This window comes from Phalaenopsis equestris, unplaced genomic scaffold (genome assembly GCF_001263595.1).
Source record: "Phalaenopsis equestris unplaced genomic scaffold, ASM126359v1 Scaffold000134, whole genome shotgun sequence".
NCBI lineage: Eukaryota > Viridiplantae > Streptophyta > Magnoliopsida > Asparagales > Orchidaceae > Phalaenopsis > Phalaenopsis equestris.
In genome coordinates this window covers 402,522-424,726 of record NW_018164576.1, presented here as the reverse complement: position 1 = coordinate 424,726, position 22,205 = coordinate 402,522, and the positions used below count along the sequence as shown (strand labels likewise).

The 22,205-nt window shown below is 33.4% G+C and overlaps 2 protein-coding genes across 2 annotated transcripts; both read right to left on the bottom strand.

Annotated features, from left to right (window-relative positions):
• Positions 1-963: 963 nt before the first annotated feature.
• LOC110021361 lies at positions 964-11,884 on the bottom strand. Its single transcript, XM_020719820.1, has 4 exons — positions 11,710-11,884; positions 9,912-10,179; positions 1,741-1,798; positions 964-1,669 (listed from the first exon to the last, which is right to left on the bottom strand). Exons 1-4 carry the CDS (start codon positions 11,781-11,783, stop codon positions 1,101-1,103), a joined length of 969 nt encoding a protein of 322 aa, XP_020575479.1. The 5' UTR covers positions 11,784-11,884; the 3' UTR covers positions 964-1,100.
• A 9,377-nt stretch (positions 11,885-21,261) lies between these two features.
• LOC110021473 (probable strigolactone esterase DAD2) lies at positions 21,262-22,205 on the bottom strand (the record flags this gene model as incomplete). The annotated part of the gene is given in 1 exon segment (XM_020719979.1): positions 21,262-22,205. A coding segment is annotated over 1 exon segment (324 nt), but the record flags the coding sequence as incomplete, so codon positions are not given.

The window sequence follows — 22,205 nt, the reverse complement described above, 5'->3', positions numbered from 1 at the left end:
ACAAAGTTACAATATAATAAATGCAATAAACTAACATGGAAATAACTAGGATTGCAAAAAACATTCATTGTTCACAATAAGCTCGAATTATAAATGAGCCAAACATAAATAACATTTATTTGGTTGTTTTAAGCTCATTTTAGCTCTAAATAAAAAAATTATATATATTATTTATATAGTAATATATTACATATATTTATATCTAAATTTAAATAATCACAACTCATGTGATCATATGATTATGCTTTTTTTATTGCGTAGAATGGTACAGGTTCGAGTACAATACCCCCACACCTATTTTTCTAATTAATTTAAATGAACCAATTTTTAGCCTAACTTAGAACAATAATATATAAATTGAGCCTAACATGATCACAATGCTCACGAGCAATTTCAAACATTAATAAACTTTAAACAAAAGTAATTTTGAATGAGTCGAACACGTGTTAAACCTGAGCTCGCTATTACAGCCCTAGAAATCACAACATTAATTCACCAAAAGCTTGCCGAATGAATGCGAACAAGAATTTCTCATAACATCAGATTCATCATAAGTATCTCAAATATATCAAAGCTCCCAAAAAGTAGAAGCAGAATCATAATTGATAAAATAATTCAGCACAAATTAAAATAGGAGAGAAGGAAAGCTACCATGATACACATAATTACAAAAAATAATAATAAAATAAAATAAAATCTCCAAATCATACATAACTAAGAACATAATAATAAAAAAAAATAAAATCTCCAAATCATACATAACTAAGAACTGAAATTTTCAGAACTAAGGTAGTTCATTGAATAAAGGAAAGCCAGAAACCCTGTTGTGACACAATCCTAGAATAACACATGCATAGCACATAATTCTTATGTGTTTACATATCTCACAGCTAGACTTTCATATTTACACACATAGCATTCAAATCTATAATATCAAATAAGAAATAACACTAATATCATTTTTTAAAAGTGCTATGTAAATAAAAATGAAAGTTTAGGTATGAGATGTAAATATATAAGAATTGTGTGCACGCATGTAAACTCCCCCTGATCATCAGAACACCTTAAGCTGGTAAATCACAACAGGGTGAGAATCTAAATCATGATGCCAAGAGAGCTTCAACCTTCGCAATTTGTTCTTCTTCGTTCTTTCGAGGCGGGCTCCGATTCGCCTCATCAAACAAATCGTGCTTCCATTTATCCACCTCAAAGCCTCCGGCACGATTCGAGTCTCTGGTACCATACCGAACAACGTTAGACCTATCGCCCCGTCCTCTCATTGCTCCGTATCTCTCCCTCGATTGACCGGCATTTCTCTGTATTTCTCGATGGTACAAACCATCTGCTCGCCTTTCGCGTCTATCATCGGCCCGGGGATAAAATCCTCCCCTTTCTTCTCTCTTTGTGGCAGCCAAGTCTGGGGGTTCACTTGTAGGTAACTTGGGTTTATCTGATCCTGTTGCTGCAGTATCAGTTTCTGGTTCGACAGGGACCTTCTTCTCCCGGAAGGCAGGTCTTTTCTTCAAAGTTGGAGCTCCAGACTCCAATTCGTGGAACCGATCATGTCGCCAGATGCTGGTTTTCTCGTCTGGATGAGATTGAGGCCTTTCGTCCTTCTTTGGCAGATCTTTCATGGGTTGTTCCCTCAAATCATCCCATTTTCTATGTTCTGTGACAATAGAGATACAAGATGAGAAAAAGGTGGGCTGAGAAAGTGAGGGCTTGGTTGGAGGAGCTTACCGGTCTCCCTTCGATTAAAGTTTCGACCACCTTGTCCGGCAATGCTGCGTTCGTCGTGCTGTAGATAAACGGACAGGTAGCCTAAGAGAGTTATATGGATAGTGACACTTGAAGGAATGGGTCTGAACAAGATCCCATCAAGGTAAAGGGAGATAACATGAAGAATGATCGTGTAGTTATTACAGAGTTTAATCACAATATCATTTATTCGACGCTCAAAGCTTAAATAGGAGCAGAAGGCTAATGATTGCAAAAGGATGCAAAAAAATTAAAATATATCAAAATAAAGAGCATTTATATACATACCACCAAATTCCCATGCAATTTACATATGTGACCCCTAAATTTTACTTTTTTTACATTTATACCACATAAATCCTTTATATCACATAAAAAATACCGCCATTTTAACTTGTAAAATGTAAAATGAACATTTCCGTACATGGGTAAGGCGGTATGGAGGTAAAAATTGAAGTTTAGGTGTTAGATATGTAAATACATAGAAATGGAGTGGTAACCATGTAAATCTTCCTAAAAAGAATTGCGGAAAAAAAAAAAGAATGGAGAAAAATACACCCCCTATGGATAATATTCTAAAACTCTTAGAAATATTTAAAATGTAAACTTCATAGAGTGGGGAAGACTTTTTTGGACCCTATTTTTAAAAATAAAGGGGATGCACAAGAGTGTGCAAATTATAGAAGGATTAAATTAAAGTGTCGCGCATTAAAATTATGGAAGAGAGTAACTGAACATAGATTAAGACGTGATACAAAGATTTCTCATAATCAATTTGGATTTATGTCGAGCAAGTTTACCATGAAAGCTATACATTTGAGAGGTTTAATAGATAAGTACAGAGAGAGTATGGAAAATTGACATGATTTTTATTGATTCAGAAAAAGCATATGATAAGGTTACAAGAGAAGTTTTTGGATATTTTCTAGAAAAGAAATGTGATGATAGGACTTGTATTCAAGTTATTAAAGATATGTATACTAAAGCTATTACTTGTGTTCAAACAGAAGGAGGATTTAATAAGTATTTTCCTATTTCAATTGGATTACATCAGGGATTGGCTTTCAGCCCTTATCTTTTTACTTTAGTTATGAAAGCTATTACTATACATTTACATGAGGAAGTACCTTAGTGTATGCTTTTTGTTGACGAAAATCTTCTTGTGGATAAGACAAGAGAAAGAGTTCAGGAAAAACTTGAATTATGGGAGTGTAAGTTTAAGATATCTCGTGTTTATTGTTCAAAGTGATGGTGATATAGATGGGGATGTTAATAGTAGAATTCAAGTTCGATGGTTGAAGTGGAGGAATGCATGGTTGAAGTGGAGGAATGGTTGAAGTGGAGGAATGCAGTCACCTATTGTGTGATAGAAAAGCAACACTAAAACTAAGGAAAATTTTATAAGATGGTGGCAAGACTCGCAATGTTGTATGGTGCAGAATATTGGCCTATATAAGAGAAGCATAAAACTAAGTTGAGTGTTGTTGAGATAAGAATGTTTAGGTGGATGAGTGGCTTGACACTTGGAGATAAAATATGAAATGAATGTATCCGTGAAAGGGTTGGTGTAGCTCTAGAGGCAGACAAGATTAGAATTGTCTTAAATGGTTTGTTCACACATTAAACGTCAAGCATCTGATGATCCAATTAGTAGAGTGGATGTTTTAAATTCACATTATATTAACAACGGTATAAGTACAACTTAAAATACTAGTGCATGTTGTATAAAAAATGATCTTAATGTATTAGAATTAAATGAAAATATGACACTCAATGGGACGCAATAGAGAAAAAGAATTCATGTAACCAAGCCCAATTAGTGGGAAAAGTGCTTATTATTGTTGTTTTTGTTAAAAACTTCATAGATTTATTACCAAGTAGATGCTCTAAATTTGGCAATACTTACCCGTCCAAGTGTTTCTCTTCAAATGAACAAAAGTAAGGCATGAGAATGTACAATCCAGCATTACTAACAATTTAAAAACCAGGACAATGCATCAGAGATTGACATATTGCATAGCAATAACTAGAATAATGATGGATGGAACTTCTCTGAAATGGGTATTCATGCGTCCAATTAATGCATTTGATGTAATTATTTAATTTATTAAGCTTATCGCCATAAATTAAAAATATTTAGCGTGTAAAGGCAGAAAATATTCAAGAAAATAAAATTATTAAGAGCGAAATATTTTGTCTTGTTCAATAGAAATTCCCTTAATATATTATAAGAAAATGAAATAATTTTTAAGGTTAGACCAATATTAGAACAAACCAGTCTTCAAATATAGGAAATATTTCCAACATAGTTTTATGAGCCAACACTCCCCCTTTAAGTTGAAAGATATATATCTATCAGAACCCGTTTCCTCTAAACAAGAAATGTGAGTGATAATATCTTTAGAATGCACGTCATGCCCATGAAATTATAATCAAATTTCATAAGTTCAGTTCATGCATGGACCAAGTATAGTTTCATTTCATAGACTTCTTCAAAAACAAAATTGCTTATAATATAGATAATTGCATGATAGTCACAAATAGTTTGGGTAATGGAATAACAAAATTATCCTAAAACAGATGTATTCTGGCTCAACCCTGGATAGGCCACAAGAATTTATGTTTTTTTTATTTTCTAGCTGACTGGATGAGCACCAACGAAGATACAATGGCATTATTAACCTGTCATGTTTTTTATATACATGAAAACTTGTAGAATAGTCCATCAATATGTTTGGAGTTTGCATATAATGACTAACGGCTCTAACAGCAAATGAGTCATAAATACTATAAGTCACGTGGATCAAATTTTCAACCAACCTTGGATATTGAGATGCACATCCTAATTAGAAGTGAGCTAAGTCGCCACAGAGGCATCAACAAGCTTGCAGCTATGAAGGACAAATTCTTCAAGAAAACCAATACATATTTCATCTAAGATAGTGCTGCCAATTTTTGTTGTGAACAATTTCAAATCTAACAACGTGTTTCAGTCATCACATTCTAATGGTGACAAAACACTTCTACAGATAGTGTTTGACTTTAGAGATGCAATTATGATAACTTAAATTGTGCAAGCTCTTATTAACAAAAATAGCTGGTAATGATGGATCTTGAAGGTGTATGCCAGATGAAGAAAGAATCACTCAAGGCACGAATGTGAATACCAATCTCAACAAAAAATTCTCAGATTTGCAAAACCAAGCTTATGAACTATATGTTAGTCTATAAATAATCTTCCTGAGATGTGAAATAAAATTCTCTATCTGAGCAGCATACCCAAATATCGCTTCATACAAATCGTCCTATTCAAGTAAAGAAAAAGAAAGGCATTACTCGCATCCATTTGCAATATAGTCCATCGATAATTAATAGCCACAAATAAAGAGAGTATAAAACGAGGTCTGGCAGTCTATCTCATCTTTCTATGTGAATTCTTTTGCAAATAGAAGCTTCATATTGATCGACCAAGCTGTCAGAACGAATTTAATGGAAAGCACCCACTTAAAGAAAATGGATTAAATCGTAATTGATGGAGCAACAAAACAGCATGTGTGATGATTGCGTAGAACACTTATTTTAATATCCATAGCTTTACTTTAGTAAAAAAATTAGTAAATTTTATCAATACATATTGAGAATAGAGAAATGATAAGAACATACAAATACACATAAAATTATTAATGAGCAAGACATATATGAAAAAATAAAATGAGCAATACAATGTCTTCTACATTTTCATAAGGTGATAAATAAGGATAAACATTCAAATCCAACAAGCTAGTTAGAGATGTTGTGGAGAGCACTTGAGGTCGTTAAGAGTAAACATGTAATGGGATAAGAGTAGGTAGGTATAGAAGCTATGGAGGACGAGAAATTTGAGGAGAAGATGTTTAATAACAAGATAGAGAAAATAAAGGTGTAGTAATCTGAGCTCTGAGCGTAGAGAAGATGAATAAGAGAATCCTTTTTAGTATAAGTTGAAAATAATTTCAACAAGGCATAAAATCAAGATGGCAATAAGAAAGAAATGGAAACGATAAATAAGATAACCTACGGTTAACCACCCAAAATTGATAAGATATTTATATGAGCATTAATGTTCATGCAACATCTTGAAAAATACAATTTTTGTGTTTAGCAACATCATTTGTTGAGATATGTAGGAGAAATTTGATGAATAACCCATAAGCAAAGTAGATGTGAAATTGAAGCTTAATGAATTTAAGACATAATTAGAGAGCAAGTATTTAATTATCACGTTAAGTGAACTTCTATTTCTTGATCAAAAAATTGAAATACATGTAAGTACTCCAACTGACAACTAAGCAAAATAAACTTAAGTGACCCGTTATAAAATAGAAAAATTATAAGTCCATAAAAATAGAACTAGAATACCAATTGTTTGAGTGGACCAACTCAAAATGGTCGACAACTGTAAGTAGAAGTAAGATACGCTGATATTTACCAAATGCATAGGCATGACAATCAAACCAGAATAGACATGAAGAAATGCAGACAAAATTTCATTATTTGCAAGGAGAAGGATGACCAAACCAACAATGACATATAACTCAAGTAATAATGGTGGAGATGGTAGAGGGAATATATGTTTTAAAATAGTATATTCAGCTAGCACCAGCACCTTGACTAACCGTTTTCTTCAAGAAGAGATCTTAAAAAGTAACATCAACTATAAAATGATAGAACAATTATGAGTCTTTACAAATTGTGAACAAATAACAAGTTAACAATAAATTGTAGAATATATAGGATAAAATGATAGAAGAATTATGAGTCTTTATAAAAAGTGAATAAATAATAAGTTAACAAATTGTAGAATATATAAAGAATATGAGAGAGTTCGAATGATTTACAATATTCATTCCAAAGACGAAAGGGGTTAAAATAGAAGCAGATGTGAGGTCATTTTAAGTGAAAAAAAAGTTTGTGTTGCATGTCATATAATACAAAGCACCTCAATTTAAAACCCCAGACATACCGGTGAAAACACTTGCAATGAATCCCAAGAAAAACAGAACATGAGTTGTTGAGGTAAATGAGTGCAAATGCTAAAGTATACAATCATAGTATTCTTGATAAAGACTAACTAACTAACTTTGACATCGAAACACTAAAAAGAGTATGCAAAATGTTAAAACTCAGAATAATGTAGAATACTTGATTATTTCATTAATATGAACGGAGGTATAAATAACCCTTACAAGAATCATATAATAGGAAAAATAATAAAAATGAAATGATATGAAAGGAAAGATATATCACATGATATCTCCAATAATTAATCCATATTAATTATTAGGAGATATAGAAGATAACATAAAATAGGAAAATAAATAATTCGTAATCCAAGGAAATAAATATAAATAGGAAAGAAAATATTTCCTTATATTAAAGAAATAATTTATTTCTCATAACTTCTTATAGGAATAAATTATTTCAAACTATAATTCTTAACACTCTCCCTCAAGTTTGGAATGCATGTTAATAATTCCAAACTTGCTAAGTAGTGAAGAAAAATTGGTCGTTTGGATTGTCGAATTTGCTAGATTCAGACATGACTGAATTTTGAGTTTGTTTGTCATATGCTTCGGTGCAGAAGAGAGATTCAGGCTTGACTAAATTTGTTGGATTCAGACTTGGCTGAATTTTGAGTTTTGACTGTAATATATTTCGGCGTAGAAAAGAGATTCAGGCTTTGCTGAAGTTGCTGGATTCAAACTTTGCTGAATTTTGAGTTTTGCAGGGAATGAGACAACCTAAACTGACTTTTAGTTGACCGTGATTGTCTCGTTGGCTGCAGAAAAACATGTAAATCACACCCAGTAAATTCTGTTGACAGAGAAAGCAGCAGAAGAAATGGCGGCTAAAAACAGAACTCCCCATGACGCTTGGGCCAGAGAAGAAAAAATACTGCAGGGGAAATGGCCGGTTGGAAACACAGCTCTCCCTGACGCTTTGGCAGGGAAGAAAAAAATACTGCAAGAGAAATAGCCGGCTGGAAATGCAGCTACCCTTGACGCTTTGGCAGGGAATAAAAAAAAAACTGCATGAGAAATGGTCAGCTGGAAACGCAGCTCCCCCTGACGCTTTGGCAAGGAAAAAAAAAATACTGCAAGAGAAATTGACGGCTTGTTCGATTCATGGCAGTGATATCTCCGAGTAGCGGCATCGCTGGAGCCGCCCTCGCGAGTTTACTGAATTTGCTTGAAATGATCTTGATGATGGCCTTGGTGTGAGGATACGAATGATCGAAGCTGAGATTGGGGTCCGAGCGGATCTCCCCCATGGAGTCGTCGAGTTGACGTCGAATTGGAAAATGGAGTTAGTGTCGCCGGAATCCAACTTTCCTCCACAATTACCTCTCTCGATCGAGAAAAATTCTTTATTCCCCTCCCTTACTGCACAGAGGATGGCAGGAAGGGAGTCTGACAATTCTCACAGGAGGGTCGACGGCTAGAATACGAAACTAGGCTTTGATACGATGTTAAAACTCAGAATAATGTAATACTTGATTATTTCATTAATATGAACGGAGGTATAAATAACCCTTACAAGAATCATATAATAGGAAAAATAATAAAAATGAAATGATATGAAAGGAAAGATATATCACATGATATCTCCAATAATTAATCCATATTAATTATTAGAAGATATAGGAGATAACATAAAATAGGAAAACGAATAATTCGTATTTCAAGAAAATAAATATAAAATAGGAAAGAAAATATCTCCTTATATTAAAGAAACAATATATTTCTCATAACTTCTTATAGGAATAAATTATTTCCTACTATAATTCTTAACACAAAATTAAACAAGTTATAGACCTATGTTGTATAGAAAAAGAATGATCAAATTTCTTCCAAAATTGTTTAGGAGAATAATTAGTGCATCAGAAATTAAGGGCTAGGTGAAAAATATCACCACCGTAGATGATGCCGTTAAAATGACCACCGTAGCCAGAACTAGCCAGAACTCCCGTAAGTTGTAAGCCTGCTACCAGACAACTAAGGATGATTTGCTAAAAGTGGAGGTTGAGGAAAAAAAATCTCTCTGACACAAAAAATCCAATACTAAATAGTTTAACAGAGAAAACAACTATTATTGACATCATGCAACTTGTAAAGAAGGATGCAAATCAAAAATAATTTTGATGAGAAGGAATTCAACATTTTGTTTTCAGTAAAAAGTGAAGGAATGGTAGAGGGCGCCACTAATGTAGCCGGTTCTATTTTACCCTTAAAGTGACATGATGATAATGGATCTACATATAGCTTTGTTAAGGAAAAAAAGGGTTCAAACTAAAAAACAAAGATATAAGAGGTTAACTTCTTGAAAATATATTTAGCAAAAAAACCTCCAATCTTTTTTGGCATGATTCAAAAAAACAAGCTGTAAGTTTTATTAATCAAGGCCTTCCATTCCTTTGCTATGTACTATGAACTTAACTCACATTACCAGTTACATAATACTGAATCTAATCAGCAAAACATAAATCTATATCTAGATAGCCTAAAAATGCTTTGGTAGTAAAGCAAATTGAGTTGGATTTTTGAAAGAAAAACCAACAAATGCACAGTCAATGCCTGCAATGAAGGGTATGGAATCACAGGAAGAAATAAAGTGATTCAAATCACTGGATTACTAACAAATTAATATGGTTCCAAACTTAGCCATAGCTCATATAGTAAGCATTATAACTAGGTTTCATAAAAAGTGATAAAAAATGGATCAAGGCAATGTGGAAGAAGAGCGCATGCTTGATGTATTTGGAGGCCTAAAAACAACTTGATACCCAAAACTTACCAGTTTCCATGAAAAACAAGGTCCATTTCGTGGCACAAGCGGACCCTGCTCTTGCAAACCAATAGGATGTTAAAACAAGAGCTACAAGCTTCTTAAGGGAGTCATATAGGTAAGGACCACTTATCAAGCTGAAATCACATTATATATAATATACTTTAGAAACCCATTCAACTGGAAGTTAGGGAGTTCCACTTGCAGTGAGAGAAAAACACATTCAACACTCAACAGTGAAAAAAACATAATGAAGCAACTCGTTATATTCCGAAAAATAAGATAAAAGAAAAATGGAATTACATCAAACATTTAAGGGAAAATAAAACCTGATAGTATGACCGAGAACGTGGTGCTTCTCTATTGTCAGAAGAATGTTGAGTTCTTACAGGAAGCTTATTATCTTTTCTTTCTAGAATCTTCTTTTCATTCTGAGGACCTAGAGTACTTGAAGCCGGAGGAGCTTTAAGTGGGACATCAACTTTCATAGATCGTTCTTTTTGTTCATGACCAGCAGCCTCCTTTGAACTGGAATTACGATGGCTGGAATGTGCCATATTTACTTCTGGTTTTTCGTCTCTTTTCAATTTCTTTGGACTAAAATAACACAATTTCACAACATTTCAGAAGATAAGTTATACTATGTAAACAAGGTGAGATAATGCTTGGATACTATGGTGAGCACACACACGTATTTGATCTATTGCTTCAAATTCAAGCCTAAGAACTGGCAAACTTTCTATGTTATAACTATCTGACAAAATACACAGCAATTAATAAATAATCAACATCTTATGTGTCTAATTCAGGACATTTCAACATATCAAAAGAATAAGTATTTTTAAAGCAAATAAAGCTAAATGGATTGAATATGAATTTTTTATCATCATTCTTCATAAGGCGGTGTTCTGCAAGCTGGTTTTACGTTAAATGGAATTTATCAAATCCAGTAAATCCAAATTTATCAAACCCTGCACGACGGAGATGGAACTTGTGAGTGAAGACAAAGTGAATCCCTTAAATTCATGTCGTAAAAGAGATGGAATGCGAGAAATTTTGCTTTAACGGAGTGTTGGATTTAATTTTCATTTTTTTGGTGTTTGGCGGGATTTACCATAAACCCATGCTAGAATAGTTTAAAAACTATGTTACCAAACACCCCAAAATGTATCGGCAGCCTAAAGTAGCTCATTATTCCAATGCAAGTTAAAGACTGTAACTAATGATTATTTGGAGGCTAATGAAATCCAAGTTATTCAGCTCAGCTGCCACTCTAGCAAGCACGGGCACATCTACCACAATCGCTCCAATCCGCTCTGCCACATACAAGCCTTCCGGTGCTGTGCTCTAACTCAACTCCAGTATGCTCTGCAGCATTGTAGCCTCTCGGGGGGATGCTATTTTTTTAGCTTCCAGTCCACACCATCCATGTCAAGCCCCCATCCTCCATCATTCTCTAAGGTCAGCCTCACCTTCAAGCAACTCTAACTCTCTGATTTTTCTCTAAGGGTAAGAAAGTAAGAGGGCTTCATTTTGGGTATTCCACTTTCAATGTCTCCATTGTTTCTCTTATTCCATTATTTGAGAAAATCCTCCAAAGGAATACTATAAGAATTTAATCCAGTTTATTAATTGCATCTCTCAAAGAACCCTAAACTTCAACCTGAAAAAATAGCCACTAGAACATTTGGTGGCCGTGAATCAAAACGAAAACTCCAATCGTACAAGCTCGCCAGCCTTGCGAAGTTACTAGGGGATTTCAACACAAAACCAAAGCAACGTGGTAATAAGGTAACAAGCTATCAAAGCTGATCGAATAAACCCCTAGAAAGAACCACACAGCTAAAATCACGTCTATTACAGATCCAATTCACATCAACGCCAATGAACGCCCGGCCCTCATCCTAGTCCTCATAACCATCAAACGCATTGCTACAAATCTTCAAATATTGATAAACGAATAGCATTGATTTCTCCCCAACTCAGATCCCTAAATTAAACTGAGAGAAAATAAAGAAAATGAAGGCTCGCAAAGAACAGCAGTAAAACGAAGCCGATTCGATGACTACAAGCTTCAGTTCCTCCAAGCATACTCAGAGAGACGGAGAGAGAATGAAGCGACGGTACCTTGGCTCTCGATCGAACCTGGAGTGGAGCCGCTTACTATGGGAATCACGGACATCTCTTTCCCGCCTCGACATGGCCGCCACCACAGGAGCTAGGGTTCCGATGGGCGCGTTTAGTCCCTTTTATCCCAAAACTCTTGAAGAAGCAAGAATTATGGACAGATAATTGTATGAGGATACCCGTACAAAAATGCGTCTCGAGTTAAGTGGGCCCAACATAATGCAGTGAATTTTTTTGAGAAGGTAGATGTAATAATTTTTCAGAATTATGAGAGTTAATCAAATTAAAATAAATTATTATATGTATAAAACTAGAAGTCCATTTTTCACTCATTAAATAATCCACATTCACAAAACTAATAGGGAATAATAATGATAATTAGATGATAATGATCGGATGATAGTCATTAGATGATGATAATTAAGAGATGATGGTAAAACAATATATAACAAACTAAAGACAAGACGATAATACAATAATAATCAAATAATTATATTTGTATGATGTGTATCTGACACTTATAGAAAATTGATGATCCTTGTCAGTAGTAATTGTTTAGATTAGTCATTACATAAACTCTTTAAAATGATGATATTTTGTTTGTCAACTCCCTCAGATTTGTGACAATGAGAGCTTAAAATAATATATATCAATCATCGATTAGAGATTTTTTTGTGATAATGATTACCATTATGTTAGTGTTAACCACGACACTTCACCATTAGTTGGTAGCCTGATCTAATCTCATATTGATAAGCTAGCCAATCATATGTTTAATTTCGAAGGGTGTGATATAATGGTTCCATTATTGATTATAATATGAAATCTTTTAATATTATTTTTAATATTGATTCTCAGATTTGTGACAGTGAGAGCTTAAAATAATGTATATCAATCATCGATTAAAGATTTTTTTGTGATAATGATTACTATTATGTTAGTGTTAACCACCGCAATTCACCATTAGTTGGCAGCCTGATCTAATCTCATATTGATAATCAAGCTAATCATATGTTTAATTTCGGAGGGTGTGATATAATGGTTCCATTATTGATTAAAATATGAAATCTTTTAATATTATTTTTAATATTGATTAAAATATGGTGTTTAAAATTTAGAAGGAAACATTAGTTTTATGAATTTTCCATATTCTAAATTCCGAAATAGTAATAAATATAAAGCTTTGATTGTTTTTATAAATTCTAGTTAATTATTCCAATGTTTCTCAATTCTTTATGTTTTATAAACTACATTTGGCCGATTGTTGTTACTTTGATTTAATACAATACACATGCTCACTTGATGCTTATGAACGTTAACAATTCATTGTTCGTGGGTTGCACGTCATTCTCAATGTATATTGTAAACTGATATACATTCTTTACCAATCTCTCGTGTCTTATTGATCGTTTGTTCTCAATGCCAATCTTTTGCTTTGGACTCTCCATCCATATATCACTCACCTTTCACTTGATTTATATCATCAAATTTTCCATTAATAGATTTTGCCTTGACTTGTTATAATATGTTATTGCACTATCACTTATGCTCTGACATTCCATCCCATCATACGATTGTCTAAACCATCAAGGGATGTAGATCATCTTCCAAGTGCTCAGTCCATCCCTCCATCCATGATAAGGGCGCTCCACCGCGCCCCAACCAATTTATGAGATGGATTATTCTAAATTCTAACCATCTACATTGCTATGTACATCCACACATTCAATTCTCTTATTAGATTAAAAAAGAAATGTGGTAAAAAAATAAACCTAATTTAAAATTTATGGCATAAACTTGAGTGAGGCTATAGTGAGGGCATTGGAGGTTCATGCTCCCACGGGACCAATTCAAAAACATCCATGGTTCCCCCTTCAAGTATTTTAAAACGAACAAAACTAAAGTTCAACCAATATAATATGAAGCTCGCATCCCAGAAGGCTAGTACTTCAAGCTTCTAAGACACATTTGTATGAACTCTTCAAGCTACATTGCTACACCTTCTTATTTAAAGATAAACCATAATATACCTCTTTTAGATGTGAGATTAAATGCAATATGTAGGGGAATAGCTTAAATGTATTAGCTATATAAATATGTTAAATGTGAAACTTATAATTTCGAATATTTATTTATCGAATGGATTAATCAATTTAATAGCGATGAATGTCAAATGAATTAATCAAATTAATATATATTTTAGTTTTAGCAAAATTTTGTTGATATTTTTTTTCAAAACAGACAGAGAGAACATGAATATAATCTTATATGAAAATCGTACTTATCATTCTATAACTCAAAAAAAATATAAGGGTTATGAAACTAAACAATAGTCGTTGTCTGGCTACAACGGTTGCAAACAGTGATTGCTAACGACTGGTGATTGATGACAGCAGATGGCGACGATGGGCGTTGGTTGATGGTGTTCGATAGTTATTGAGGCGGATGGTCAGTGGCTGGTGGCTACGGAGACTGGTGGTTACTAACGGGGTCTTCTCTCGACAACAGACTATAATCTCACGTCTCACTATATTCTTCTCTTCTTCAATTTTTGAGAAAGGATATTTGACACATAACTTCAATTGATGAGAAAAGATAATTTATAATTTTTTTTTGAGAAAGGGAATCTTCTCTCCGTTTCTTTTGAGAAAGGCCCACTCTAAGTGATGAAAGGGGGCCTAATAATATTTTTTTGAGAAATGGCATTTTGGTCATTTAATGCATAAGTTCCCTAACAATCAGTTCGGATGGTTCGTGATGACCCCCCCATTTATCATATGAAATCTTTAAGGATTTCAGTGTCTTAAGGACATTAAAATTGAGTGATCTTAAGCTCTCTGGAATAATTTTATCAAAACACAAGATTCAATTAAAAATATGTCAAATTTGGAGCTCATTTGACTAGTCAATTGATGATCCAAAATATTCAATTGTGTTTTAACAACTTGATTTGGGCTTGATTGGAGACAAATTGAACCAATTTTAGAGTCCTTGGGTTCATCTTGCCGAGACACTCAGTTTGATTATAAATATAATGAAATTAGAGCTTGTACGATCATTAGTTTGTAATTGGAACGTTTCTTGCTCAAAGTACTTCAAGATTTATGCTAGATAATAACATTTTCTAACTCACATGTCACAGCTAATATTTTTTTTATAAATAATAGTATTTAAATATATATATATATATATATAATACAAAAGATAAATAGAAAACCTTCGGTCAAACTAAATTGGAGTGAAGGCGATATTCATACATGTTGCACAATCTTTATAGTAGTACACGATCCCAATATGCTACTCATACATTAATGGATTTTTTATTGTGTTGTTGTGGGCTGGGCTTAGGTCTGATATATTGACAAACAAAAATTCACTTCATTTGTCTCCCAATAGTGAAAACTATAAAAAAAAATTATCTTCTTTATTTTCTTATTCAAATATTTCATAATGTTTATTTTTCAATCAAAAGGCATGTTTTATTAAAAAAAAAAATCAAAACTTTCATGTAAAAATTCCAAATAATAAGCTACTTGACCTTTTACAAACACTTTTTTAGTCACTGGAGATTATTGTTTATGTGTGATTATTCTATGAGAAAGTTTTGAGGTATACTCTCTGTTTTCATCATCTTTTGATGTCGCGGGAGTAGGATGTCCGCTCGAACGAGCTTAGGATATGCATCAAGCACATATGACTCCCTGAGGGTCGAGATATCTGCCATTGATCTTCAGGCAAGTTGTTGAGATTGTTTTGCTAGGCTTTCGTTGTCAATGAGGTGAGGGTCGACTGACATTACATTGATTGGACAACCCCAGCCAAATGAGTTTTGTTCGGCGCAACGCGAACAAATCTGGCGCTAAATTTACTTGCTCTTGAGGAATTATTCTTTAGATGACTCTGAATGGTGGAACAGACAATGTGGATGCATTTGAAACGTCGTTTTCACCTATCGAGGGTCTTCTAGATCCTTCCATTTGACTTAAATCGCCAGAAATAGAAAACAACCCCAAACAGAGTCGGCATGACCACACCCACATGGGGGCGTGACCATGCCTAGAAGTGGCCACACCCTATTTGTAGTGTGGCGACGCAACACTCTTCAGTCATTCTACATGGTTCCCCATTTTGCAACTTAACGCCATCTTTTCATGATAAGGGTATAATTGTAATTTTATAAATTGTTATGACTTTGAGGTTAATTTAGTTGGATGATACTAAGTTAGTGGGATTAAGTTAGGAAGATAATAATTCACTCATTTGAAGCCCCTAATTGGTGATTATATGATAGTATGACCCTTCAATGAGAATTGGATTTCATTTGATTTAACATTCCTAAAATTACAAATTTACCCACGAAATCTTAATGTGCTTAGTAATGAACTAGGCTTAATCCAAGATTGTTTAATGAGGTTTAGGAAAGATAATATAACTGATCGTGAACATTTTGAAAACAATACAAGCCCGACTTTAATCTGGGTTATAAAATCTTTAACGATTTTGAGTTTGTCCCTTAGGGCATTCATTCATATAACTTTTAAGTAAAACATTAAGTGATTGTTTGATTACCCCACTCTTGGGATAATTAAAATATCAAGGTACACTGAGCATAAGGTGTATTAATTTATTGAAACTAAAATCTAAATTTGGATGATTAATTGAACATTATAATAAAATCAAATGAACTCGAAATGTTTTAAAGGATTTTAAATTTTGTTTAGGGTTATGCCCCGAACATTTTAGAATCCTTTGGATACTTTGAAAGACAATTAAATTTATTATTCTTTGTTTAAGAAAATCATCCATTAAAACCCTTAAGGATCCACGAAGTTATGACCTAGGGTTTGGTAGATACACCTTTAACCGGTCTTCTTGTTTTTTGTTCTTGCAATTTATTTGTTCTTGCAATTTATTTAATCTTGCAATTTATTTAAATTTCTTGCAAAATTATATATATGTTGTAAGTTCTAATATTTCAGCAAGAGTGGAAGAAGATGACATATAAGCATTTACATTTTTGCAATGCAATTTATTTTTTACTGCATTTCATACTTGTGCATGCTTCAACTACAAAACCTTTTTCAAAATAAAAAATTACAAAACCATTTTTTTTAAAAATTAAACAACAATTTCAAAAAATAAACAAATTAAAAAACAAAACAACAATTTCATAACACGTCCTTTTGAATTTACGGGAGTCCCTCGGATGAAGTAACCTAAGGTGGCTAACAAGATCTCCCCAGTTTAAATGAGCTTAACAACTTGTTTAAGCTAAGTAAATTCAAAAGAAAATAATAGTACCGGAACAAGGGAACCGTGTGATCCTAACTGATGTCGCTCTAATCAACTTTAACCCCACCAACCCCCGTATTGACTGAATATACTCGTCATTTAAACCATTGAACCTTAGACTTTAGACTACTACTTTGACGATGAGCTTGGAGCTAGCGCCAAAGGCAACATTCTACAACAACAAGGAGATCTACAACAACAAATCTCTTTTTTAAAATCAAACAACAAGACATAGGATTTTGCGATCGTTTTCCTCGTGTAATATAAATCATCACTTTATCTTTAGGCTTTTACACAATCATGTTGTGTAATTTAAGCCCTAATTACTTTTAGGATTCCAAGGTTGTCGTCAGTTACAACATAAATCATCCTATCTTCCAGGCTATTTGTATGATTATTTCATACAAATGTAAGCCCTAAATAATAATAATTGGCATGATGAAATATTTAATAAGCTCCTTCTCGAAATTGAAGTCAAACCATAGGATAACTTAAAAAATCAATGAGGTTCTCTTTAGAATCTATGACAACCCCTGGTTTTCTCCCTTTGGATTCTATAACAATGTTCCAAATTTGAATCTTCCCATTTGACACTCCTTGGTCTGATCTTTGAAAAGTCTTACCCTTTAAAATTCTTGAAGACAATATTTTTTTATCTAAATTGATAGTTTTCTTAGGTGACGTCGGTCATTTAAAATGTAATTAACTATAAGGGTTTGCCCTTATAGGAAACTTTAAGAATCCAACCTAATATAAACTCTATATAATCTTTAATATTAGATAGGAGAATTTGTCGGTCAACATAAAAGGTTCACAAATTAAAACGAATGTCGTAAATTCTTTAGTTTATTTAATCGAGACGCACTAGTAAGTAATGTGTTTATTCCTAGGGATAGATGAATCACTTATGGTGTTGTGCTCGTTTATTTAAACTATCGTCTACAAGAGATCAGTTTGGTTTCGTATTTTCAAAATTAAATATTACTTTTCAAATTTATATTATATATATCACATTAAATCAAACATCTCTTTTCCAACGACGAAAAGGTGACCGACAAATTACTCAAAAGAAAAAAATAAGCATCTTGTTTGATTATGTAGAAAGTATGAGAAGTAACAAAAGAACATCATATTCAAGTCAGTACATGCCTCCCAATGAAGAGGCGATGAAGTTCATTATTATTGTATAAGAGTTAAAGAACAACCATATTTGTTTAATGCACTTACCAGCCATGTCTGTAGTTTTGTATATAAAGACGAGTTAGAAAGAAAGAAGGAGAGCAAGACCGTACTTACTACTAATTCATCAATTAACAGAATTGAGGTCATGGACGAACTTTTGAAGGAGACGGACGAGAAGATGTAGTTGACCAAGGGCACAAGGTCCCTTACAATTGAATGTATAAATTAGGGAGTCACATAGTTGGAAGATATCAACCAATTATTGTTAGGGTTTAGAAGAAGAAAGTAGAAGAATAATATGTATTTAACTTAAAATTTAACAAAACTATTAATGAAGAAGCACATGCTAAAATCCATGCACCGCGGAACTCTTCTACCTACTTTCAAGTCTTATATGTCAAGGTAAGTTAAAAACTCTAAAATAAGAATATAGATGTGGATAGTAAAAGCTCAAATTAGTCTCAATAGCTGTATATTTCTACAATATAGCTAGATAGTAAGGTCAAAATATTTTATTTTATTAAAAAATATAAGCTCAAATATTCTTTATGCCCACTTCAATTTTTTTTTTTTTACAACACAACTATTCTTTATGCTTCCTAATAAACAAATGAATCTAATGCCACCTAAGGATATATAGATCAAAATTATTATGTTAAATGATTTATTTGGTTAGTGCTTCTAATCAACAATCTCCACTTAAAGTAAATTCAAGAGAAATGACATTTTCAAGTGGTCCAATAGGTCATTATGTATGTCATTGGAGGGAAGTAAGAACTTTCATGTCATGGGAGAATGCATAAGACAAATTTTTCAATGAACAAAATAAATTTTATTAAATGATACATGAGATACCACTTCCTCTAAAGGTTACGACATTGTATGACATTAACCATTTCACGCAATAGTAAGTTTGTTTTGTAAGTATTTTTTAAAAATTTTGGAGATGCTGGGATTATTTGAAAATAGGTGGGAACTTCTCTTCCCCAAATCTTCGTCAAAGTGGAGGAGGATCACCACGTGAGGTTTCTAGGTCTACAATTAAGTATATTTTTTAAAATTTAACAGTATTACTTTAATGCATGCAATATGATGGTTATTTTGTATTTTATTTGTAGTAACGATGCATAATGTATGTAATATAGTAATTTATATGCTTGATTTCAATGAAAATATTTTAGAAGTTATATCTAATCACACACATTTTAATGCAAGTTATTATGTGTAAATTTATTTCAAAAGAATATGGATCCATATGATAATGTATTTTGCTTTCTTGATTATAAGTATTATTTTGTGTACATTTATTATTTCATCAATCTGATCTACACACATTCACATTGCTTCTCAATTTACTTTTGCAGTGTTATGGATTACAGCACTTAAATTGCACCCTATGTAATGTTTTTTGTGTTATATCTCTTAACATACATATTATTATGTTATGATTGTTTGTTGTATCCTCGGAATCTGTCATGCTATAGCTATTGTGATTGCATTCAGTTTGCTACATAAATGTATATTATTCTTTATATTTAAACCATATTTGAATTTTGCTCGAACTAAGGTTTGAACAAAAATCAAAATCTAGTGACCCCACAATCCACACTAAGCAACTAAGTACCTCCGACAGCCAATTCGTGAAGCAATCATGTCAATATCCTCAAATTCTCAGCCAAATATGTTGTGATCACTCGTTTAAAGAAGCTAAAGCAAAAGCCTCCATGTCTTCTTTAGTTTACCACCTACGGCATGGCGCCCAAACCACCATCGCAAGTCCCAAATCCCATTGTATACTGTTCTTTGCATCTTTAGGATTTGTAAGAGGGATCAATTCATTTCTTACTGCAATTAGATCGAAGAGCGGCATTTATAATTGCTCGCTGAATGTAACTCGATGTTGTGCACAACCACTAGATCTATTTGAATAGAAAATTTAATTATTAAGTTTCTTTCAAGCAAAATATTTTAGTTATCCTTTTTAGATCATCAAACCTATTATTAAAAATCAACTTTTTATAATATTTCAATTATCCTCTTGAGATCATCAATCTTATTATTAGAAATCAAACTTTACACTGTCCATCACAATATTGTAAGGTTGTTGGCCAAAAAGACTATAGACAAGTTAAATGTGGAAATGATAACAACATTTTATCTTATTCACATGATTGATAGGCTAAAAAAACACTTAAATCGCTGAGGGTACATTCTTGGTTATCAATAGAGAATCTCAAGGAGTTTCGCGCGTGTATATTGGTTAACATTCTCTTCTACAATTTTAGTACTAGTCTAGTGCTCATAATTAAGATGAGCTTGAATAAGCTATGAAGTGACTTTTGTTTGAATATACATTTCTTAAATAAAACTTAATGTAAAATGTTTGGTTTATTATTTAATTGTTTAGTTATTTAAAATCAATCTCAATTATAATTTTTTCATTAAATTATTAGATTTAAATAAACAATTAATTAAGAGAATACAGACAACTATATACAACCATATTTATTAGATTATCTGTATCCAACAATTTCATTTTTTTCTACCATCTTTGTTCATTTCCCCATCCCCATCTCTCTCTATCTCTCTCCCCCTAAATTTGATAAGTCTTAAAACCAAATTTTAATCCTCTCTCTCCCCCTCTCTCCCCCCCCTCTCTCTCCCCCTCTCTTTCTCTCAGCTCTGGCTGTCTTTTTCTCAACTTATCTTTCCTATCTTCCCTCAATTTTCAATGAATTTTAAAATCACTATCCATTTTTCCAGTTTAATCCAACCATTGATCACCTCTCTTATCCACCTCCAATCATATCTCTCTAACCTTTCTCTCTCCTTGACCCAATCTCTTCATTTTTTACACGCTGCTTTCTCTCTCCTACTCTATCATAAACATCCACTCTTCATCTCTCTAGAACCTCATTTTCACACAAACCTTCTCCTATCCCCCCTCCCCAAAAATTCTTTTTTTTAATAACATCTTTGTTTTCTATTTTAATCATTCAATTCATACTAAATCATCACTATGCTTTTTTTTTTATTTACATTAATTAAAAATTAAATTCGTATAAAGTTGTAGCCGTCATGATAAGCTCATTATATTTATAATATAAAAGGGTATGAATCAATGCCACCATCCAATATTAAATAAATCAGAATAATGGCATAAAAAGACAAATCGTATGGTCCAAAAACAACTTCTTAACTCCCCCCCCAATGCTTCCTTTTTCTGAACTTTGTGATATCCTCTTTCTTCTTAATTGAACCAATCCGCAGTCGCCACCAGAGCCCCACTCAAACCCCACTCGCCAATCTTACAGCTCAGATCGGACAATAGGTGGCTCCCCACACCACTTTGATTCTTATCCAAACCCCATATTTAATTATGATTCAAAAATAAAATCATCACCCCCCTCATAATCCTTAGGCTTCATTAGACCCCCTGTTCTAAAAGCTCCCCAGTACACTTTATGCGGCGAAAATTGTATAAATTTAGGAGACGAGAGAACAGAATTCGTAGAAATAATTTTAAGAGAAAAATCAAAGATGGGATTGAGATAATGATGAGGACAATGATAAGTGATTCAATCATTAAGTAGAGTGATCGATTAACAATCACAGATATAAGAAAGCCATGGTATTAGTTAAATGTCATTATCGCGTGAGGATTAGATCGATCGCCGGCGAGCCGGGGGTTTTTGAAATCAGCGTGACAGAGCACGGCGGAGAACAGGAGCAAGAAGAGCAGGAGCGGAGAGGTGAGGAAGATGACCTTCGGTGTTTAGAATCTCGACGGTGGTGCGGCCGCCGAGATGGGCTTTGAGATACGTGACGACGGAGATTGGAACAGAGACGTCGCGGGAAGTCTGTACGATGCAGCAGGGCACGCGCACAAGGCCTAGCACGCCTCGCAGATCAGTGTTGAACACGGATCTAGAGACGAAGAGGGAGATGTCCGGACGCATGTTGAAAAGCGTTCGACTAAACTCTCTCACCGCCGCCGGCACATCAGCTCCGACGGCGAGCGG